Genomic DNA, 23,777 nt, shown 5'->3' with positions numbered 1-23,777 from the left:
GAAAGCTCTTGTCAAAATAGCTTTTCCAATCCATTCCTAATAAAATAAAACCATCTATCTCTCAGCAGCTGGTCTTAAATTCAGTCTGGTAAGCATAGAGTAGAAGAGTTAGTCAAACTTTTTTAATGGTAATTAGGACTCTAGAAGTTGTAACATCTCTAAGTCTGTCTCCCTTAGATGACTCCAGGCCTGCTCTAATGAAGACGAACGTAGCCGTGTAATTTCAGCTTGAAAGCCTTATCAGTCTCTTCCTAGCAGGTGTGGTTTGAGACCGAATGATGATAATTTGTCTTAATTCTCCATTTTATTTTATATTTGTAGGCATAACTGCAAAGCTCTAAATTTAGAGGTTAAACTTGGACATGGAACTTTTTTTAAAAAAGAATTATTTTGGTAAGTTCTATTACATCAATACTAAAGTGCTTATTTCTGTTTTTTTATTGTAATATTTATCTCAGAGTATTTAACTTCAGCAAACTTCTATGATTTCAAGCTAAGATAATAAAACATTTATGTTGACTTCTACTTGTCTATCACTGTTAAAGTGATTTCTTATTTGATGATTGGAAAGAGGAAAAAAAGTCTACAAACACTATCATGTGCACTGAGCTTGCCAGGGTAGCCATTCTGTCCATTTTACAGATAATAGTAAACAAGTTTTTTAAATTTTTGTTACTATGTGCCAACAACTTTAATCCTCATAATAACCCCATGCAGTAGGTACTGTTGTTATCCCAGTTTAGACAAGGACTCTCAGAGAAGTTAACAGTGTTCAACATTCTAGAAACCCTGACTTAAAACCAAGCTGGGCTTTGTAAAGCTCATGCTCCATGTGTGTTGGTTCAGTTCATTACCTATAAAATCTACCAAATCTTGAAACTTGGGAGAAGATTCAGTATCAAGCCAAGATTTGAACAAAAGGAACAGATGCAAAGGTTAGATTAAGTTAAGAAGAATACAAGACATTAAAGTATCTATTGACTAAAAACTAATAAAGCCTTGACAGTTCTTTTTTACAAACTATTCAGATCTTTCTGAAAAGGGGCTGGCTAATAACTAGATAGCCATTTGCTTGAACTGTAAGTCAAATTGCAATAGAAAATACAGCCCCGTCAACTGAGGATTGAGATGACAAGGCAAACTGTACCAATGATAGGTCAAGGGGAGAGAGCATACAGAAAATTAGTGGTATAAGTAAAGTCCAAGTTTATCACAGCCTTTAACTTTTTTTTTCTTAGTCACCAAATATTTGGTCATTTAACATGGCATACATTGTTTTTATCTATTGTCTGGAGTTTGTATTCCAGTTGTGAGGCAGTAATGCTCAGGGTCTAAGGGAAACACGATAGTATCCCTGCATTACAGATGGAGCTTTATGGCATCAGCTCATCCTGAGAAGTTGTCACACACACACTAGTTATAGAGAAGGCTCATGCAATTCCCATTTTAAATGTGCACACTTGATTCACTGCAGAACGCATCCCCTGCCTCCCAATTGAATAGCATTAGGTACCATCCAGGTTCCTTTGTTCTTTCACATATAATATAAAGGATAACATAAGGAACAGAATAGAAACACATCTAACCTTATGAAAAGCAAATTCACCCTTAGGACTTGTAGCAGATACACCACTGCAATTAGGGTGGTTTGATGTTTATTTCTTAAAACACATGATCAGCACAAATAAAAGTATTGAATGTTATTGTTTGTACCCTCAAAAAAGGAATAGCTTGCTACAGAAATGACTTCCATAAGTTAACAATCGTGGGAGCCTTGCCTAAATTTTATATGACTTGAAAATACCAAGTACTATGATATAGACATCCATAGCTTGGCTTAAAAACAGTACCATTTTTAAAATATATTTTAGTATGTATAATATATACATATATATATATTAAATCTATAGGGCATATAGGTGGTAAGCATTTCTATCCAGGCTAGAGGTTTAATGGATAACTTCTGTACACAGATTTTAGTGTCATAACTGATAAATGTATGAACTTCACTTGTAATTAAAGCCGATTTATTTTGGCAATCATAAGGTTTAAAATGCCCAGTGTTGGTGAGTGTGTGGGGAAGCAGTCACTCTTCATACAGTGTTAGTACAGGTTTAAAGGAGTATAGCCTTTTTGAAAGGCAATTAAAAATGTAAATATGCATATCCTTTGATCAAGCAACTGTACTTCTAGAAATTTATCTACATAAATAAAAGGACCATTATTTATGTAAAATGATCATTGCAAAATTTTTGTGAATGGCAAAAATAACAAAAACCCAAGTAGCCACCAATAGATAAACAGTTAAAATTTGAACATCTATTCAAGAAAATACTGTGGAAAATACCATGTAGCCACACACAAAAAAGTACATCAATTTGTAAGTATGACATGGAATAAAATGTTGCAAGTTGGGGAAATATTGCAAGTGCAGAAAGAAAAATGTTGTATTTAGGATGGTGCCAATATTGTGTGGAAAAATAAATACCAAACTGTTAACAGTAGTTAGTGTTCTCGGAGGCAGGGGAAGTGGTGCAGATACAGAGAAATTTATTTTTCTAAATTGTACGTTTCAGTCTTCAGATTTTTATACTGAGCGTTAGTACTTTGTAACTGGATGGGTAAAAAGACAAACTTTTCTAGAAGCACTTAATTTAGGACAAGTTCAGTAGATTTATTTTTATCAAATACAGATACTATACATCACTGATAACCAAATTGCATGTATGTTTTGTGGGCAATCTGTTACATTTCTAAATTAAATGATTGCAATGTGGTTACAGAATTTTTTTGGTGATCATATGGTGCTAGAAGGAAATACTCCAAAATAATAAATGCTCGTAATACAGTGGTAGTATTACATACTTTTTCTCCAGTGTTCCCAGTTATATAAAATAGAATGTTAACTTCATGAGAAAAATTTAAAATAGTACTTTGTGGGAGAGAAAGCCCTATTATTAAGAAAGTATTAAATACCTGGAAATATTCAAGTTTAACAACAGAAAGAAATGAGTCATGTAGAAGATAAAAATTTATAAAAATTTGCCAAAAGACACAAAGAACTGAGTAGAAGAAAATACCGTATTTCTAAATTGACTCAGTATTATAAACACTTCAGATTAATATTAAAGTCAATATAAATCATAATTAAAATCCCAGTGAAATTTTAATAGAACTTGAAAACCTGATTTTAAGTTTACATGGAAGAATAATTTTCAGTAACCAAGAATTTTTTTAAAAGAACTATGGACGGGGATGTTCTTCCTTTTACGTGATTTATCAGTATGTACTCTAAAGTATAATATATGAGTGAACTAATACACCAATGAAACAATTACAAGTGCAGAACCAGAAACGTTATTATATACAGACATTTAATGTACAGTGAATGTTGTTTTTCAAATTGAAAATAATTCGCTAATAAGGAATTAATAGTGAACTATTTGCCTATGCATTTTTTAAAAGTTTAATTCCTAATTAAACCATAAAAAATTCCGGATAGATTAAAGATAAAATGTAAATTATGAAAATATACAGTACTGAGTGGATAAAAGCGAAAGAGGCAATTAGAAACTTTAGCTTAGGAAAATTTTCCCCACGATGACAGAAAGATTGGCAGTTTGAAATGGAAAAAAAGTTTAAACTGTATATCAAAAGGCATCAAGTTAAAAAACAAACTCCAAGGAGGGAGAAAATTTCCACAAAATGTTTAAAGGAAAATGAATATTCTCAACATACAAAAAGCTTCTACGTATAACTAAATTATTTAGCAGAGCCAAATAAACATAAAGAAATACAAATGGCTAAAAACAAATTAAAAGATTTGCTAATGGCATGCTAATGATAAGGGAAATATATAAATTAAAACGATGAAATACCGTTTTTCACCTAACAAATTGACAGACATTGAAAAGATTGTGGCTTGCATTCTTTGTTAGAAGGCAATTTGACAATGTCAAAAAACTTTTTAGTGTGTATTCTCTTACCTAGCAACTCAAATTCTGTATATCTATATATATCTAGGAGATATGTATGTAGAAGATAACTTTATTATAAAAATACTTTTGCAGATCCATATAAACTAATGTACAGTTGGTGCATTATTTGCCATAATAAAAGATTATAATTCATTCATACTATGTAAGAGCATGAGGCCAATAAAAGGATGCTCTGTGTCTCCTGACGTGGAAAGATGCCCACCATATCGTGGGGGGTGAAGATGGGTGCAAAAAGTGAGGACAATAATACAACTTAATAGGTTTATCATAGAATGAAGTAGATGATTCATGAAAAACACTCTAGTACCTGGCAAATATCAAATGCTCACTAAATTTTATGTTTACGTAAGGTGTGTGAAGGGTGAAAATAGGAACAAAAAATGAGAATAATAGAACCTACCCAGATTTATCACAGGATAATGTTAACCATTATAGTTCATATATATGCGTACATGTATAAAGCATTTTATTTAGCAAAATGGAATTCCATTTGACAGGTACTAGAAGTTCTTTTCTTTCGATGATAAACTTGTGTGTGTTTTGTTTATCCTCACCTTACAAATGAGGAAGCTGATTCTCAGAGTCTTCCCATAAGTCGCCCCAGGTGACCTAAAACTTCAAACCCAGGCAGTGTGACTCCAAGACACAAGATTTTAGGGACTAGATAGAGGGTTGGAAAGATAGACTAAACTGTTAATAATAGTGTGTGAGTAGTATCTTTTGTCAGTTAGAAAGCAATTGAATAGGTATTTTGGTACAATTTTCTTGGCTTAGACTGGATTTCAGTGAAAAGGAATAAATCACCTTGCAAAAATTACTGGCCACAAGAGGGCATCAGATACTCTTTTTCCAGCTTCCAAGCTAAAGGTTGTATTTGCAAATACTCATCTCCCTTCTCCATGAAAAGCGTTAGTGGTTATAGTTTAAACCGCTGCTTCTTCTGTGGAGCTACATGTAGAAACTGCCATTGGGGATGGGGAATGTTAATTACACATGCCATAGTGGTTAGATACAACAAAATGGTTCCTTATTAGAATTATTTTTCTGTTAATAAAAGTAATATCCATTTAGGAGAAAAAATACCTAAAAGCATAGAGAGAGAAGATTAAAATCACCTGTAATCCCCCCAGCAGAGATAACCATTGTTAATATTTTAGTGGATGGACAATATTTAAAAGAGGGAGCTTTTACTTTATCTACTCCTATACTGTTGTGTTATGATATGAAATATATTCACTTTATAGTCATACAATTGGAAAACAAACATTTTCTTATGTCACTGATTTGTGTTCTAAAACAAACTTTTTAATAGTTTCATGGTATTCATATGTATGTGCCTTAATTGAATTAACCGATCTTTATCATTAGATATTAAGCTACAGATCTCTTTTGGAAATGTCTTTTAAATCGTGTATCTAAATATATACCACCTTTGTTGGGGTCGGGGGATGAGAGTATTCCTTTCAAGTCCAGAAACGGACAAGTTGATCTTGTAACAGAACTGCCAACTTTTTGAATTCGCACATGGGAAGTATATATATAGACAGTAAACTTTTTAGAATTAAATTAATAGGTAAAGCTGTAAAACTCAACAGAAAAACAGCCAGTGTCGTTGACTATTTGTTTTACTAAATGGAAAAAACATTGTTTTTGCATCTTATAGATAGATATCCATCAAACATTTCTAAAGAAGTGAAATAAAATTTACGTAAAATAAAATGAAAATGTATTTAAAATTTTTGAACTTTGTGTACAGTGGCTGGAACATGAAAAATGTAAAATTCACTTTTGTCATCTGAGTTATTGCTAAGTGAAATCTGACAATTTCATGTTTCCTAATGTTGCCCCGTGATAAGAGGCCATATTTAAAACCTGATGTTGATAGCTAACACGATCCTTTGGTAAATAACTTTGAAAATACCATTTGTGATGCTTGATACTGTGAAATCTGGAAAGAAATACACAAAAGTTAAAGGATCTGACGTAGGGCTTTGGCATGCAGGGTACAGTAAAATCCCTCTTCCCTGAACAATTAGGAGTGCCAATCAAAAGTTTAAGCAAGAAACCATTAAAAATAATATATCCTTTAAACATTTTAAATGTTTAACATATCAGTATACTTGTCACCAAATTCTTGGTGTAGAGTTAAGAATTTTTCTTAAAATATAGGTCTATTGCTAGAAGTTACCTGTTTCTTTTCTCCATAAGCTACATGCATTGTATATCAATCGTAATTTAAATTATGTAATTGTGAGATAACAAGCATACACAGGCTTAGGACCAAAGTGGACTCTTGTCAACCATACACCTGCCAGGCCACCATGGGCATCGGGAGAGTGCAGCTGTGGATGTTAAGCGTGCCCTGGGCATCAGAGACCACATTTAGGAGACGAAGAGAGGGCACTGGTCGGGCCAGAGTCGTCCCTCCTTTCACTGGCCTCCCTCGCTGGTGACGCTGGGAGGGGAGAGAGAGAGGAGGGAACCACACACTGACTCTTCCCTTCTTTCCTTTTGTCTACGTAGTTCTCTCAGGGCTGGGACTGCCAGGGACACAATGTTCTTAGAAAATACTAGAGTGGGAATCAGACGACCTGGATTTTGTTCCTAAGTATGTGGCCGTTAAATCAAAATCTTTCTGGATCTTGATTTTTTCCTAAAATGATATTGAACTAGATAACATAGCCTGTACATATTTTGTGGGGTTTTTTTGTTTTGTTTTTACAAAATTTGAACTGCTACATAAATTTTCTTCACTTAACTATATCACAAATCTTTTGCCTATAGTATCACAAAAAGTTCAAACCTACATAAACATGTTCATAAAGCCCTGTTGGCTGCTATATAGTGCATCTGTAGCTTGTCCTAGGCATAGCAGATAGCATCTTTTAGTTGGCAGGGCAGAGAGTACATTTCCTTCCATGTAATTATTTAATTTTACTTTGTGTTCTGTTTGTATAAATATATAAAATGTCCCCTCCTTGTCAGTAGGTCAAAAGACTGGTGGAGGCTGAATGTTGGAGGACTGTGGTTTTCCAACAGGTTGCAAGTCACAGTCATTAGTATCTTCTCTATCAGTCTCCTCTCAGAACTGCAAGGTCATTTTACTGTTCCCCAGAAGTGTTCTCACTGTTGACAGTTCTGGGACTACGTGAGAGGAAAAACGTCCTACTTAGCAACATTAAAAGAGCCCAGCGCCAGCAGCCAACATTCAACTTGGAATAGTGTGTGACAGCTGTCCTAACATGTGACCTAGACACATCTTTGCAAGTGAGAGATAACTCATTTTCTTCATTAGATTGTGCTGATTCCATAAAACTGCTCTGGGCAAAAACTCCAGAAACTTGAAGAAACCAAAATAAATTAAGACAAAACACACTGATGGGGATACATGTGGCAATGCCCTGATATGAACATAGGCCAGAGCTGCTGCAATTATCACCAACAAAGAGGACTGAGAATCTGTGTGTGTTGTGCATTTAGATGGAAAGATGCTCCGCCTTTGAGAAGTCCAACATCTGCTTAGGGAGAGGAGACAAACATGTGAAGACAGGTGACCCTCAACTTCCCCTGAGGGTACAATTTCAAGGAGGGAGAAGTCAGGCTGAACCAGGATGGTTTCAGAAGGATTGGGATTACAGGGTCAGAGAAAAGATCATAAACAGTCAAAGAAAAAGCATAACCTGGCAAAAAACAGTTGCATTTCATATCACAAAGGGCTAATTTTATCAATACTTAAAAGCTCCTCCAAATTAGAATGGTATTAACAAAGGGAAAATGGGCAAAGCATATGAACACAGTTCTCAAAAAAAAAATGGCTTTTAAACATAGGCAAAGATGCTCAATTGAACAAATAGAATTTTAAACCATGAGATAATTTTCTCAGAGATCGGGAAAGATCAAAAAGTTGGATCCAAGTATTGGTGGGATTTGGGGGGGAAATAAGCACTCTCATCCACTGCAAGCAGAAGCTGCTACACCTTAAGAAGGGATTTTAATAATAGCTTTAAAAATATCCTTTACTCAGCACCTCTCCTACCTTCAAGAGATAGACACGTTTATGCAAAATGATGTATAGACAAACTGCTTGTAATTTTACTCATATCAAAAAGATGAGGTCAAGTTAAATGGCCATCAGTTGGAAACTGGTTAAATAAATTAGTGTATCCCTTTCATATAATAATATACAGTTTTGAAAACAAGGTTGTTTTAGACAGGTAGACCGATACATAGATGATAGATACAGAATGATCTGAGAGGATTTGTTTAATTTTTTTAAAAAGTGTGCATAAAACTTTTTTTTGGAAAATCATACATGTATATGCAAGTGTAAGTAAGCATAGAGTAAGTATGGTAGTGGAGGGCCAGCTGTGAAAGTGTAAAGCCAGGCTAGAGTTTGAACTTTAAGTTAGAGGTTGTCCAGGAAAACTCTTGAGCAAGAGAGTGGACGTAAGTGTTTTAAGAAAATTAATCTGGAAGTGGGAGTTTTAATGAACTCTTGTCTAGAACATAGGTAATTGTAAGAAACGGCCATCTATTTGCTTCCGTAATCAGGTAGATTCTTATTTCCTTCTGAAGTGGTCTGTCACCTCTTCATGTCATCCTGAGGTTAGATGCTTCCAAGACCTCTATAAGCAGCAGTAAACGAATGGGAAAGATGGTTTCTTTTTATAAAAGCAACAGAAATGAGACAAATCATAAATTCATACAAACATGCTTTTATTGAGCACTTTTAGCTACAGTACCAGACCCTAAATGGGGCTACGCATAACGCATTCATGGTCCAAAGCTCATCTGTGCACTCAGGACCATTCGGGGTTCCTTTTCTGTGTGCTTAACCTCTCTCTCTCCCATTCTTCACCCAAAATTTCCTAAATGTCACCTCTTCCCTTAGTCCCCTTCCCTCCTAGCTACCCATCTCCAACCCTCCCAAGATGTGACCTCACCTCTACTTCATGGAGAAAAGTGAGATCAGCTAATTACATCCCATCTGTACAGCCACAAACCTATTAAATCTGCTCCCAGCCTCAACACTCTCCCACCTCAATCTCTGGAGAAAATGTTCTCCTTGCCCTCAAGTTTATCCCGTCACATTCCTTTCTGGCTCCTTCCTCTTTCCAGGCCCCTTCTGCACAGCCTACGTTTATTATTCTCAAGTCTCTCCCATCCTCACAAGCTAAACTTTGCCCGACTGTAGTAACTGTGTTCTCTGGCTTTCTCCTTCCTTCATGGCCAAGAACATTGAAAGGTAGTCTATTATGGTTTTCAGATTGGGTCTTACGAATCAGACGTCTCAGCAGCCAGTGGGATCTAGTGGAAGCCGGAGGTGGAGAGACAACGGAGAGACAAGCAATAACCATTTCATCTTTTATATTATTTGGACTCTGTATAAGACTGTCTGAGCCAGTTGCTGTTTTAAATGCTAACTGTATTTCTACTTCCTTAGACCTCATTCATGCTTCAAACACTGAACTAAGGGTTGGCCCCGCCATTCCACCAGCACTGGTCTGTCATCGTGAATGACTTCATTCCCAAAAGTGTTTTCTTTTTTGGTCTTTTGTGCCCCAGGGCGCTGACTCGGGTCCTTTTCTCATTCTACACACTTCCTAAGTGATCTCACCCTCTTTTGTACAATTAACCTACATATGCCTTTGGCTTAAAAAGACCAGTAGTTCACTTTTTGCCCTTACCAGGTTCCTCAAATTGTTGTCTAGAAATCACTGCATCCTCAAAAAGTAGCTTGTGAAATGATCTGAGGTGTAAGAAACAACTCAACAGTGGTTTCACTTAAATCCCACAACTTAGTGTCCTAACAACCCATCGTTGTAATATCTGTGCTGTGAAGTTCTTCAAAAGATTGGGAAAAAAACCTCTAGGAATGCAGTATTACTTATGACAGAATATTGGAAATAATCTCTAGGTCCAAAACTAAGAAAATAATGAATCGTGGAACATCAACTTAATGAAACCATGTAAGTATTAAAATGGATATATATAAATACTTCTAACAACAGGTAAGATGTGTACCTTGATACAATATCAAGTAGGAAAAAATAACGTATATACGTAAATATACTAGAAGAGAAATAGAACAGAAAGGTTTTGGTAGCAGTGTCATTTGGGTGAAATATTTTTAAATTCACTTATTGTTACAATGCTGTCTTAACAAGGAAACAGTTTTTTTCAAAATATTCCACCATCAAGTCAGATGAAAATCAAATTTGGATTATGCAATGAGTTAAACACATTCTGGCTTGTAGAGACGGAAATTTCTTCACTGTTTCCCATTACTGGTAAGTTATTTCTATATAACTCATGGAACGATCCCACACATTACCGTGGTACTGGTGGTGCATGTCCTAGACTTTTGGGGATAATCTAAACATAATGGAAATTTAATTATATGTAACTGTATTGGTACTGCTTTTGATTGAACCGTGACAGAGGTGAGTACAGCCATTTTCTTTCTTCATTCATACATATCACCAAGACTCTACTTCCAGACTTCTCTATAAACCCCAAAGGTAGGGTAACTAGATCTTATTGGCTAATCTGAGACACTTGAAAGCTAAAGGTTTATTGCTGTTCGTAATTACAGTAAGATAGCAGGCATAAGAAAGCTCTGTCTTGGGAAAACTGCATATAGTTACCTTACCTATATTAATAAGAGATGAGGTAAGTATCACTATTAGAATACAGTAACGATGATGATGGCAAGATGCTTACTTACAGAGCACTGACCAGGTGCCAACCTAACTGCTTGACATGTATTAATTTATCAATCCCAGAACAGTTCTGTGAGGTTCGTACTATTATCCCCATTTTATTGGCAAGAAAAAGGAGCATAGAGGTTGAGAGGTGTGTCTAAGTTCATCCAGATAGAACCCAGCAGACGATCTCCCAAACTCATTTCATGGTGTTACCCTGTCGGAAGTACTGATGAAGGGGTGACCCACACTACACTTATTGCACTTAATACCCAAATAGAATTTGCTCAATCAACGATTCCCAATGGGCATTTTTCTCCCCTCTCAAAGCAGCAATGCCCTACACAATAAAAATCCAAATTTGAGAAATATAACTCTTCAGAATACTAGACAAGCCTTCCCAAGAGGAGCCCCAGCAGATGGAGTTGCTGAGAATACTCTCTCCACTGGCTGGCAGCCTCGGGCCCCCACAAGATCAACCATTTATATAAACGTATTTTCTCCCCTTCATTTTCCTACTTCCTATTTAAGTGAGGTGCCCAGAGTTTGGTGTCTTGTCTTTATCTACATCACTTCCTTAATAATCTTGAACATTCACATGCTGCTGACCCCCAACCTCCCATCTCCAGTCCAGCCCCTCTCACACTCTAGACACACATATCCATCAACACCTCCATTTACATATCTAATCAACTTTCCAAACTCAACATGTTCAAAACGGAACTCCTTAGCTTAACTTCCAAGCATTCAAAGAATCAGGGCTCCAGCTCCACCTTTTTCTCTGCATTCTCTGCCATGATGATTTCATCTGTTCTTACCTTGAAAATCTGTCTCTGTGCTTATGATGGCACATTTTTGTCTCCAGCCCAGAGTTTTCTACTTAGGTCTGGGTTTGTGATCCACCTGCCTACTATCCTCTTGCCTAGATTCTAATAGAGACAGGACTCTATTTCCACTTTCAAGTTTGCTTCTCCATCTTTCCCAGCCCAACGTCATAATTTTTCAGTTGCTCCAATCAAAAACTTAATATCCCCTCACCCCCCATGACCAATCTATTCACTATTTACTTCTCAAGATAAATATTCAGGATAAACTCACAAACACACACAAAGTGCATGTATATGTATGGAGCGTTTCTGGAAGGATAAATAAGAAACTGATCAGGGCTGGCCAGGTGGCGCAGCGGTTAAGTGCGCACGTTCCACTTTGGCAGCCCAAGGTTTGCCGGTTCGGATCCCGGGTGCAGACACGGCACAGCTTGGCAAGCCATGCAGTGGCAGGCATCCCACATATAGAATGGAGGAAGATGGGCACAGATGTTTGCTCAGGGCCAGTCTTCCTCAGCAAAAAGAGGAGGACTGGCAGCAGTTAGCTCAGGGCTAACATTCCTCAAAAAAAAAAAAAAGAAAAGAAAATGACCAAACGTCTCACTATTTACTCTTACACCTTATGAATTTTGTGCCCTGTATATTTAGATTACCTATTCAAAGACTAACAAAATTTAAAAAAACAGTTATGCCTCTTGAAGAGAACTGGGGACAAACTGAGAAACATGCGTGAGAGGGTGATTTACATTTCATTCTATGTCACATGCGTTATATCTGAAACATTAAAAAATTTCAGATCCATAAAAATTTAGGATTTAAAATACAGAACTACTTTTAAAACTCTGTGGAAAAATAGTTTCATCTTGTCCGCAAGATTCATAAGAAAATACAAATGCATAACCATTCCGTCAACTACTTTTTTCACTTGACAAGCAGATGTGAGGTTAACAGTGTGTTATGGTGACTCCGTATTTGACATAAAGATGGTACACTCCTGGGGAGGAGGATGGGACAGACTAAGAACTATGAAATAACGATGTTGGCACAGTTATTTAGATGCTCATATCTTTATTAAACCACTAAAAATTAAACTTTCTGGGCATCACGTGTTCCACATCAACTTTTACTATTAGTCTTTTTTCATAATTTCCGATCATCATTACTCTCATGGGTTGAATTCTGTGCCCCAAAATTGCTATGTTGCAGTCCTCATCCCCAGTACCTCAGAATGTGATGTTAGAGGGAAAGAGGGTCCTTGAACACACAGTTAGTTAAAATGAGATCATTAGGGTGGGCCCTAATCTGACTGGTGTCCTTATAAGAAGGGAAAATTAGCACACAGGGCCAGACACACACAGAGGGAAGGTGATGTGAAGAGACGGAGAAGATGGTCATCCACAAACCAAGGAATAAGACCTGGAGCAGATGCTTCCCTCACAGCCCTCAGAAGGAACCCACCCACCCTGCCAACACCTCGATCTCAGACTTCCAGCCTCCAGAACTGAGAGACAGTAAATTCCTATTCCTTAAGCCGCCCAGCCTGCGGCACTTTGCGACTGGCAGTGCTAGCAAACGAATACAACTGCACACAATTAACTGTAAACGACTCATCATTTCAGACGACTAACCATTTAAAAAGATGAAAATAACTGACATAATACTGTTCCTTTTTTTCATTACAATCTTCTAAGAAATGTTTTAGTTATCTAAGTCAGTCTCCCTAAACTCTGATACCAAGAAATATTATTAGCATACCAACATTAGGCAACGATATTTAAGCATGTAAGTTTTTTGGCCTCACTAAAGGTGTACTCAAATACTTCTGCAAGTTTGTGAAGCCCAAGAAAAAATATTGTACCATTAGTGACTTAGCATGGAAACCAGTCATCTGCAAGGGGTTTCCTAAACAATTCAGAGGTCCCCACCATTGGTTGATCATTGAAATAACCTGGGAGAGAAGACAGTCACTGACTTCACCCCCACCTGCTCAGTTAGCATCTCTGAGCAGGGTTTTAGAAACTTATTCTACAAGTCTTCTCCACTTCTCCAGGTTTTTATAATAATTAGGTTTGCTTTGTGGTGGCTCCTACTGAGTCAGGTCTCCTCATTCTGTATTTGTGCAAGGTAACTTTTTAAGCCATGTGCAGACTTTGCCCTCACCACACACACGCACTCACCCTTTTTCTCTTGACATTGCCTTTTTGGAAAAGACCAGGCCAGTTGTCTTGCAGAACATCTGACACACACTTAACAAATGCATACTTGCCCTCAGTGCCCATGGTTTCTATTCTAAAAATTTGTTTAGCACTTACTCAGCAATATAAAAGTCAGAGTTAGGCACTGAGGCTAAGGGTGAATAAGCCAGCTTCAAACTTGTAATGGGGGCATACTAAGCATGTTAAATAGAATGGAAAGGTCTGAGGCCATAAAAGACCTGTACAGGCAATGTTGAGGGCCCAGACACACCTTCACTTTAGCTTGTGAATAAAAGGCAGGGGTGTGAATCACGAAAAATGACTCGAGGGAGACAGCGTTTGAGGTTACAACTGGCAGTGCAAATATGCACTGGGCAGGTAAACAAGGAGGGGCTCTCTGCCTGAGGAAACTGCATGTTTACAAAGCATGAAGCCACGGCCCCTGCTATCGCATAAAGGCGCACCTGGAGGTGTGGCGAAAGTAAACCCTAGAGAAATGGAATGGACTGTGAGAGTCCTTTTACAGGTTAAGATCATCTGGTTTTTAATAAGATCATATTTACATTTTAAGACAACCAATCCCCTAGAACTGGGGACAGTGACTTAGGAAAAGACAAGTCAAGATGACCACAGCTTCCAGCACTTCCTTGGGGACTAATATCAGGCTTTACCTCGGTAATTTCCCGTATCTTCTCCCACCTCCCTCATTCTCCATTAGAGTTAGAATTTTCACAGCTCAGCAGTGAAACGAGAAGCAAACTGACCATGGACCGAGCCCTTGGTTAACTAGACGGAAATGGATTTCTTGGTCCTTCATTAACTCCAGAAATTCTTCTTTTTCTGCAGTTACCTTAGGACTTTTTTTTCTACAGTTATCAAATTTTAAAAAATCAGTTAAGTGACAACCAATCATATTTGATTTATACTTTAGAAATATAGGCAAGAAAAACTGAGTTCCTAGGACTGGCATCCTGATCTTTGCCCTGTTGCCTTTTTCGCATTTAGAAATTACATTTGATTATGCCTTAGACTTAAAACGAGACCATTTTATTTAATAACCAATTCTTTTCAATTTATCTCAATTTCATCGGTGTTCATCATCATTTGGTATTTAATTAACCAGAAATATGATCTAGCCTTTAAAACTGCAAGATTAAAATATGGTCTAAATTAAAGGCATTAGATTATACTCAGCAGTTTCATTCAGCATATTTTATTGTAATCTAGATTCTTTGAAAATCCATGTATCACTCTCAGCATCCCAGCTTCCAGGGAGAAATGCAAGGAATTTTCATTATTATATCAATCGTTTCTTTAAAACCTTCAGCATCCCCTGTGATGTAGGCATTTTCATCCCCATTTTAAGCACCAGGACACTAAAGCTAAGGAAAGCATCTAGTAATAAGTGGTATTCAAATATGTCTGACTCCAAGGCCTATGCTCTTCTCCTTTTAACCCCTGAGTAGGAAATTTCACATAAGTATAAACGAACGATTGTCAACTGGCGGCGATTTTGCTCCCCACCCCAATGTTTGGAGACATTTTGGGTTGTCATATCTGGGGGAGGGAGGGAGAGTGCTACTGGCATCTAGTCAGTCGAGGCCAGGGAAGCTACTAAACATCTATAATGCACAGAACAGTCCCCCACAACAAAGGATTCGTAGCCCAAAAGTGCCAAGGTTGAGAAATTATAGTATAAACAAATATTCCTCAAAATGTCTACTTACAGAAGCATTATTACCCCATCCTGTTTTTATCTGAAATCAGTTTACAGTCGATGAAAACAGCTTTAAACCATAACTAGATGTGTATGTATTTAATACATATACACAGGCACATTTTTTTTTTTAAGGTATGCTTTTTGGTGAGGAAGATTGGCCCTGAGCAACACCTGTTGCCAATCTTGCTCTTTTTACTTTTTTTCTCCTCAAAGCCCCAGTAGTACATAATTGCATATCCTAGTTGTAAGTCATTCTAGTTCTATGTGGGATGCCACCATAGCATGGCTTAATGAGCAGTGCTAGGTCCATGCCCAGGATCCAAACTGGTGAACCCCAGGCTGCACAAGCAGAACGCATGAACTTAACAGCGTGGCCACAGCGCTGGCCCCCACATGCACATTTTTAATGCATCTGAAAAACTCTTTGAGTTTATACTGTAAATTGTGAAATGATCAGAGAACTTTGAGGGTTTCAACCTCAAATACTATATTATGTTATATACTATCTGCCATATAAATACACAGGAGTGGGGAACATATATATGTAAGATGTTTGGCATATTTTCATTGGTGTGTGATTGATCTTTATTCTGTTTAACAAAGGATGAAAAAGAGGGGTAAAGGAAACCCTGACTCCAGAAAGGAGGGAGGAACAGCATACTGAAGCCTTATAAAGTAGACATTTTTTTAAAGGCACAATGAAGCCACACCACGAGGCAGGAAACTGCTTTCTTGATTTTATTTTAAAAGTACACAAGGTCACAAAACTAGAGCAAGTTTTTGTTTTTTTAAACAAATTTTGTTCTTACAAACTTCAAAATCTGCACCATTGGATACCTAAGCAGAAACTTCAAATACAAAATCATTTTTGAAACTGACACTATCAGTTCTCTACTTGTATATGTGAGGTGTCAAAATATTTTTTCTCAGTAGTACAAGTGTATTTATCACAAAAATTCACAGTTAGGGACGAGAATAAGTGAATCAATGAATTGTGGTTCTCTTAACACTTGTGTCATTAAATAAGTTAGCAGAAAACAGAGCGAGCTTCCTGGATCGGAGCCTTTAGTCATCACGACCAAAACCAAACCCAGCTGATATTCACGACACTCCTAACTTACAAAATGGAGTATTTTATAAAACTTTACTTTAATTAATAGTAAGAGGCCACATGAGGCAAATTATTTGCTGGTGTTACCATCCATAAGATAAACTGAACCACAATTCATAAATTTATTTATTATTCTTCCCTGCTTCTGTAACATTTATGAGTAAAACTTGTGCTCAGTTATGAACCATTTTAGTGTCAAAATAGGCAAACAAGTAAAAAATCCAACTGCAGAACATGTTGCCTTTATTGCAAGAAGATCCAAAGGCATCTGAAATATGAAAACTTGCCCAGAACATTTATACTACTAAACACAGGAATATTATAAAGATATATGTACATATATATAATATATAATGTCACAAGCCACTAAAAAGTTAAAATTGTGCCAACATTTTCTACAAACTACTCCTTACATGACACATCAAAGCATTAACCACATAAAATACGGACTTTTTCTGTTCACACTGGAGTAAGGCATCTGAAAAGCTCTAAACACTGTGGAGATGAACAGAGATTAGAAAAAAATTTTACACATTCACATAATTTCAAATTCACATGCTGCACACACATGAAAAGACAGAGAACAGTTATTTCAAGAAGCCATATATTACAGAATTTGATGTCCAACTTCATGCAATGAGTTATTTTTCTATTTAATCAAAATGTTTACTGCCCCTTCACTTGCTCTGAATTTCCAGAACTCAAACTTAAAAAATTATCTTTGTAATAAAAATCAGATATTTCTTCATATCCATAATCTAATTGTGTCTCTTGAATTAACCTCCCCCTAAGACACACTCAGGCTTTGTTTCCATTGTACCAACTCCACAGCAGATAGCCCAAATGTAAAGGAAGTTGTTTGCCTGGAATAACTGGTCAGTATAATCAATAAGAGATTGGTTTTTCTGGCCTTCTAACAGGGGAATATTAGTGAGATTGCTAATAAGAAAAAGAACACCTATAAACTACATATTCAAAGCACAGAACTACATCCTCTACAAGTATCATTTCTTTTCAAGTTATTCTGAGTAACTCATAACTCAAAAAGATGGTGTCAAGTCTCGCAGGTGTAAAGTGGAATCAAATGGTTTTGCTTCGAGGATGCAGCGCCATCCTTGACTGATGTTGTCTGGCTTGCTAAGGGAAATGCCTGAATAACAATTTTTTGTTGAATAGCTTCATCATTACCAATAGCAATTCTGGTACAAATATTTGATCTCTGGCTCAATTGAAACTATGAGTGAGGATTACTGGACAAGTATCAGCCCTGTGTGACCTTTGGTTTAACTGAAGTTTACAGTGGAGTAGCTAGAGACAGAGGCCTAAAACTGAATTCTGTCCTCTCACCTCAGTCACGTCCCACAGGTCTCTGCAGGTCACACAACTGAGTTTTTGCAAACACATATCTCAGGCTGTGGTTGGTACTGACCTGAACTCAAAGCGCTTCTGGAAGAGACTCTGATTCACTTACAGCCAAACCTAGACTCGAAAGTCTTACATATGCCCACCTTTGACAGTAATTTCTACTTAGATTGACTGCATCATTATATGAAAATCGGGAAGAGGGAAGACCAAAAATTTTTTATTATTAAAGTTTGTGATCTGTTATTTATTCTTATTATAATATCTTATAAATGTTACTCATATAAAACAGGCCAGACATCTGGCATTCAAAGATTGCTACTGTTATAAAGTCAGAGTGTTGGGGATGTTGAAATTTTACAAACTTTATGGATAACACAATCAGTTAAGTTGCACCCAAAAAGAACAAAGAGGAGGCAAGACTGAAAGCGTGAGGATAGAAAGGAGTCACAGTGATGCGTTTTTAGGAACAGTACCTTCACCTCTAAGCAACTTTCAGGTGATAGCTAGCTCATAGGCACCAGAAATTCATAATAAAATACCCAAAAGGCACAGATGAAAATGTTAACACCAGTATAAAAGCAATATTACATAAGGTTAAAACTTAAAAATGCTTCCAAATATGTAAAACTATACACTAACTCTTTACACAGACATTCAGCTTAAATTTACCATTAAAAGTGTACACAATACTCTGCCTAGTCATAAATTCATGCCAACATTACTTTATAATGTAGCATTTACCACCACAGCACCCGAAGAGATCAACAGAAACCAACTCCCTACTAAAATCTAGGGAAAAGGTTTTAGAGCTACTGAAATATTTATTGCAGACCTTATTTACTATAAAGAAACTGTTGGCTCATTCTACTATATCCACACTCCCTCACAGTCTTAAGGGAAATACAATAAATTCACTTTCTTCTACTAAAACAGTATGTAATACATTTGGCAGTTAGGAGTATTGCTTGAACTCCGGTTTGCTTTCATTTCTGTCTTTCTTAAGAATAAACCACTTTCACAAAACTAAGACTCAAACTTCTCAAAGCTCAACTTGATTTTCTGCAACTACACAAAGACATGTTGGCCATACAATAGCAAATGCACATCCTCCCAAGTCTGAAATACAGACGTGATGGAGGACACTTACTAGCTTAAAATGTATTTTATCATTCTGAGTCTATGAAGAAAACATCCTCCAGGAACCGCATTCAAGAGGGTAAATTCAGGAATTACGTTTCGAGAACAGATAATATGTAACACTAACGCAAAAGAAAACCAAAACATTGAACCAGGAAAAAAAAACATTTAAAACTTGGAACCAATAATTAGCGAATTTCAATCTGTAATTGTCAAACAATAAATGAGTTATAATTTTTTCTTATTAGAAAAATATCATCTAAGGTGGAGAGCCAGTATTTAGTTGGGAACTGTGAAATACTCCACACTTGACCAGGCTGGTCACGGTTCTGAAGACCACCGCAGGCCTCCAGGCAGCAGACCACTTATCCACAAAATCCACCCTCACGACTCACCACTAGTGTCATCACTGTGTGTAGCTGAGAGCAAATTTTCTAAATTTGATAGATGCTCCTTTATTTTAGCAAACAAAACAGCTGACTACATCCCTGCTGCTTGGAGCAGTCTGTCAATTAAATACTTAAGAAATCATTTCACGGCCAAGGTTTATCAATGACTTGGAAGCAAAACTAGTAATTTCTAGAACACTGCAGCGTTTTCTACGTTATTCGAGATATTCTAAACACATTTAGAGTTTTCAAAGAAGCTACAAAAACAAGAACAAACAAAAACGTAGATAAGTATTTTTGCCATGAATGTTCCTTTACCAGTTTCGGGGGGACTACTGGGTCATAAATTAATTGAGAAAGGCATCCTAAAAATAACGGCAGAAATTATAAAGTACCACTTGCAGATGATTCAAGTATCAACTTGGTGCATGTGAGTTCACCAATCTCTTCGCCTATGATTTCATATTCAAAGTGCTACATCTTACTTCAGTATTGATATTTAGAAACCTATAAAATCAACCTCTTAAAGGAAATCTTTTTCAGGTGGTCGATTTCTCTTTAGTGACTTTAATGCCTTTACTGTTTCAATATAGCCAAACAAAACTTCGGAAGTATAGCTCTTACAGTCAACTTCTTTTTGATATATTATGAGGCTGGTAGCAAAATTTAGAACAGGATAGGTTTTCATATTTCAAGAGAAGAGAAGAAACGTGGAGAGCAGAGACGAAAGGCGCGGAGGTTCTATACTATAGACCCGTCCTTGCTCTGTGCCGGAATCATCACGGGCACCGCTCCCATCCTACTGAGATTAGGGGCAGCTACCTTAGCAGGCGGGAGAGTCGGACTCTGAGGAGCACGTTCAAAGTCTTCGCTTGGTACTTGGTTGTACTGAGTCTTGGAATACCCTTCCATGTTGGAAGGGGACATGGATCCCAGAGATGAGTGATTGCTGCCGATGTAGCTCCTGGCAGTGGACGTACGGCTCTTAGGAGGCGGCACATCTTCCCTAGAAAGCAAAGATCCCAACACAAGTTCAAAGAACAAGTTTCTAAAAACCTACAAGTATGTAAGCTGTGAATCACCAGTAGGGGTGAGGGAAGATCCTCCACATAAGGATAAGGTATATAAAAGTGTGTGTGACACAAAAAAAGCAAGCACAATAAAGTGCTATATCATGAACCGTGCATGTGGCCCAAATGCATCACCTACACAGTGTATCTTCACACAGAATGAATGTGGTTTTCACAAAAATTTGTGATTCTATAATGTCTTACAATGAATAAACCTCAAATATCTTCATATTCTAGTATCAGTGATCAAGATAATCTAGTTATAGTCATGTAACACCTTATAGATGACAACGCGTTAACACCTACAGATATATTTCTACCAAAAAAAAAGGAAGAAAGAAAAAGAAAAAAAGTCCTTTTTGTTATGAAAGTTAATTATCTATAAGACCTTAGCTGAAAACTTAGCAGATTTAAGTTTGCAAAAACTGGGAATTTAGGCATAAGAATTTTCACACCAAGCAGTGACAAAGAATATCTGAGTTACCTCTGGTATGTTTTAAAAATACAAGTGCCCAGACCCCATCCGACACCTACCAAATGTCAATTTCCTCTGTGTTATTTAAGTCATGTTATTATGTTTACAAGCTCCATAATCCAATATGCGCTTCTAGTTAAGATCTACTGGCTTAGAATATTTGAAAAACGAAAATCACATTACCAATAGTTCTATAAACTACCTATGTCACTTGATACAAGCAGGTCTTTTTTTTTTTTTCCTAAAACCTTAACATCTGCTCCATTTTTTGAAAATTGCATGCCTGCACTTTACTGGGAGAAGGCAGACAATCCTGAGATAAGCATTTTGCACTGGTTCTTAAAAGAGGGTCCCAAAGGGGTGGGGGCCACAGAGCACAATGGAGGTTGGTTGGATCTGCACAGTTGAAATTGAAAGTAAAAGTTTTCAAATGTGTTGAGGGAAGAGCTATAGCTTTTATGCAGTCCTCACAGGGACAAATGCTTCAGATGATTAAGAGACAGTGCTTGAGAGACGTAATAAATTTAGTACACATCAGTCAACTCTTGCGTCACTTACTTACCTGATATCATGATGAACTTCCTTTTCATATTTTTCTTCTCTGCGCTTTTTGAGACAGCAAAAGATGATAAAACCAATGACCAACAGAGCACACAAAGTTCCTATAATAGCCCCAGCAATTGTTCCAGCTCTATTTGAAGCTAGAATAAGATGTCAATAAGAAAATAATTAATAGTAAAAATAATTCTGTATTTAGTCATATTAAAGGTAAAGATACACACTGACAAGACTGATTTCATTGCATATATTAACTTTCAAAGAAAAATTAATTAGCTTTTTCTGGTCCAGGGGAGAATCTACTACAAGAACTTTCTTCTGAACTTTGTGATCTATTTCAAGCATAAAAATGATAAAACTAGACTAAAAGATTTTAACATTCACAGCCATCTTGGTTGGCATGTAAGAATGTTCTACACGGCTTGTACTCATAACGGCTAAATAAGGTGCAAGAGTTGATTTGAGGGGCCGGCCTGGTGGCGCAGCAGTTAAGTTCAAACGCTCCGCTTCAGCAGCCCACGCTTCCCCGGTTTGGATTCCGGATGCGGATCTATGTACCACCTGTCAAGCCATGCTGTGGCAGGCGTCCTACATATAAAGTAGGGGAGGATGGGCACAGATGTTAGCTTAGGGCCAGTCTTCCTCAGCAAAAAGAAGAGGATTGGCAGTAGATGTTAGTTCAGGGCTAATCTTCCTCAAAAAAAACAAAAGAGTTGATTTGATAACTTTTCCCTTCTTAATGTTACTACAATAATGAAGAAGGTTTTATTAATAAAATGTAGTATTTTTTTTCCTTTCCATGACTTAGGAAAGCTAATAATCAAACCACAGGGTGCTCTGCTCAAAGTTAGCACCCCCTTTCCTCAATACCCTGTTGCTGCCTGAACCAAAGGAGGCCATATAAAAGCAACGAAAACGACATAATCACAACAGACAGAAAGAAGACACTTACGAGGGACGACATCCAGGGACAGCAGGCACTGATCAGAGCCCACTCTGTTTCTGACTGTACAGCTGTATGTCCCAGAATACTCAGTACTGGCATTTTTTACATTTATAACAGATGAAGTCATTTCTATGGGAAGAAAATGGAGGAAAAGAGCAACGCTCATTTTTAAAGTATTGTTTTGCTGGCTTTTAGTAAAGGCAAATCCTACTAAGTTTGGCAATCCAGGTAAAAGCGAGACAGACTGAAGTTGGGTGCAGAACGAACTGCCGGTGAGACATATGCATGTCTCCAGAAGGCAAACAATTGTGCCTCCAGGTCATCTGTAGCAAGGCGAAAGTAACCATGAGGGCTTAGCCAGGCACAGTCTCAGCCGAAGCAGAGCCACACGGATCACAGAAAATACCCCATGCCACAAAGGCCCTTGGGTGCAGCAGGAGGATTTGTAAAACCTATTTCATCCTCGTAGATGGAAGAAGCATACAAAAAGAAAGTCAGAGGGGATCATATAGTTTCGCCTCTTCATTTAAAAAAACAAAGAGAAGTGGAGAGAAATCCTACTTAAGACCAGGGTGGGGAGGGTAGAGCTTGGTAATCACTTTGACTAACGGGTCAATCATAACAAAAGGTGAGTGGTCAGATTTAACCAATTTGTAACTTCCTAGTTAGTGTCACACAAGAGTTTTTTTCCGTTTTACAGATACAGCATGGGTAAAGCACCAAATCTTCAACATGAATCTCGGCAAAGCACTCAAGTACCAGCTCTTTTTATAACTTAGCCACTACTAATTTATGATCGTGAACATTTTCCATCAGTATTATCATCAAGTAAAAAGTATATACCAAAGAAACCAATTATAAATGGTGAAATCATTATACAAATATCTCTTCATCTATACTACATGACACTAAGTTGTCATTATATAAAAGGCTGAATAATTCCCATGGAATCCCAATTGTTCTGTATAAAAAAAGGGAAGGCATTTGGGAATTAAGAAATACATACACATACACAACACTACTAGATTTAAGTCCAAATCAATGACGCATGTTGCAAACTGTATCATCAGCAGTACCTGCTAACCACGAGGTGGGCAGCTTCTGCGGGTCAGACACTTTTTGCCATTCATATTGCAATGGAAGTGAACCTTCTTTTGGTTCACATTTTAGTTTAAAGTCACTTCCAATTTCTTCTGATCCATCAATGTAACATCTCGTACCTGAAGGCTTAACTGAGAAAAGAAAATAAATTATAACTTTATACAAGAGAATGGAATTTGTT

General features: G+C 37.1%; 1 protein-coding gene across 5 annotated transcripts in view; it reads right to left on the bottom strand.

The window, feature by feature from the left end:
* The window catches only part of CXADR (CXADR Ig-like cell adhesion molecule), a 57,544-nt gene that overhangs the window by 1,346 nt on the left and 32,421 nt on the right, over nt 1–23,777 (bottom strand). For 3 of the 5 annotated variants that reach the window (XM_070597596.1, XM_070597598.1, XM_070597599.1), the window contains exons 4-7: nt 23,572–23,727; nt 22,502–22,624; nt 21,554–21,692; nt 16,168–20,452 (exon numbers count right to left, since the gene is read on the bottom strand). In XM_070597596.1, coding sequence (XP_070453697.1) covers nt 20,188–20,452; nt 21,554–21,692; nt 22,502–22,624; nt 23,572–23,727 — 683 coding nt within the window. In that variant the 3' untranslated portion in view covers nt 16,168–20,187. Of the gene's footprint in view, nt 1–16,167; nt 20,453–21,553; nt 21,693–22,501; nt 22,625–23,571; nt 23,728–23,777 lie in introns of those variants that run through there. The other 2 variants (XM_070597597.1, XM_070597600.1) reach the window with 1 other exon arrangement.

The sequence above is a fragment of the Equus przewalskii genome, chromosome 27 (assembly GCF_037783145.1).
Source record: "Equus przewalskii isolate Varuska chromosome 27, EquPr2, whole genome shotgun sequence".
NCBI lineage: Eukaryota > Metazoa > Chordata > Mammalia > Perissodactyla > Equidae > Equus > Equus przewalskii.
This window is presented reverse-complemented; position numbering and strand designations above follow the sequence as displayed.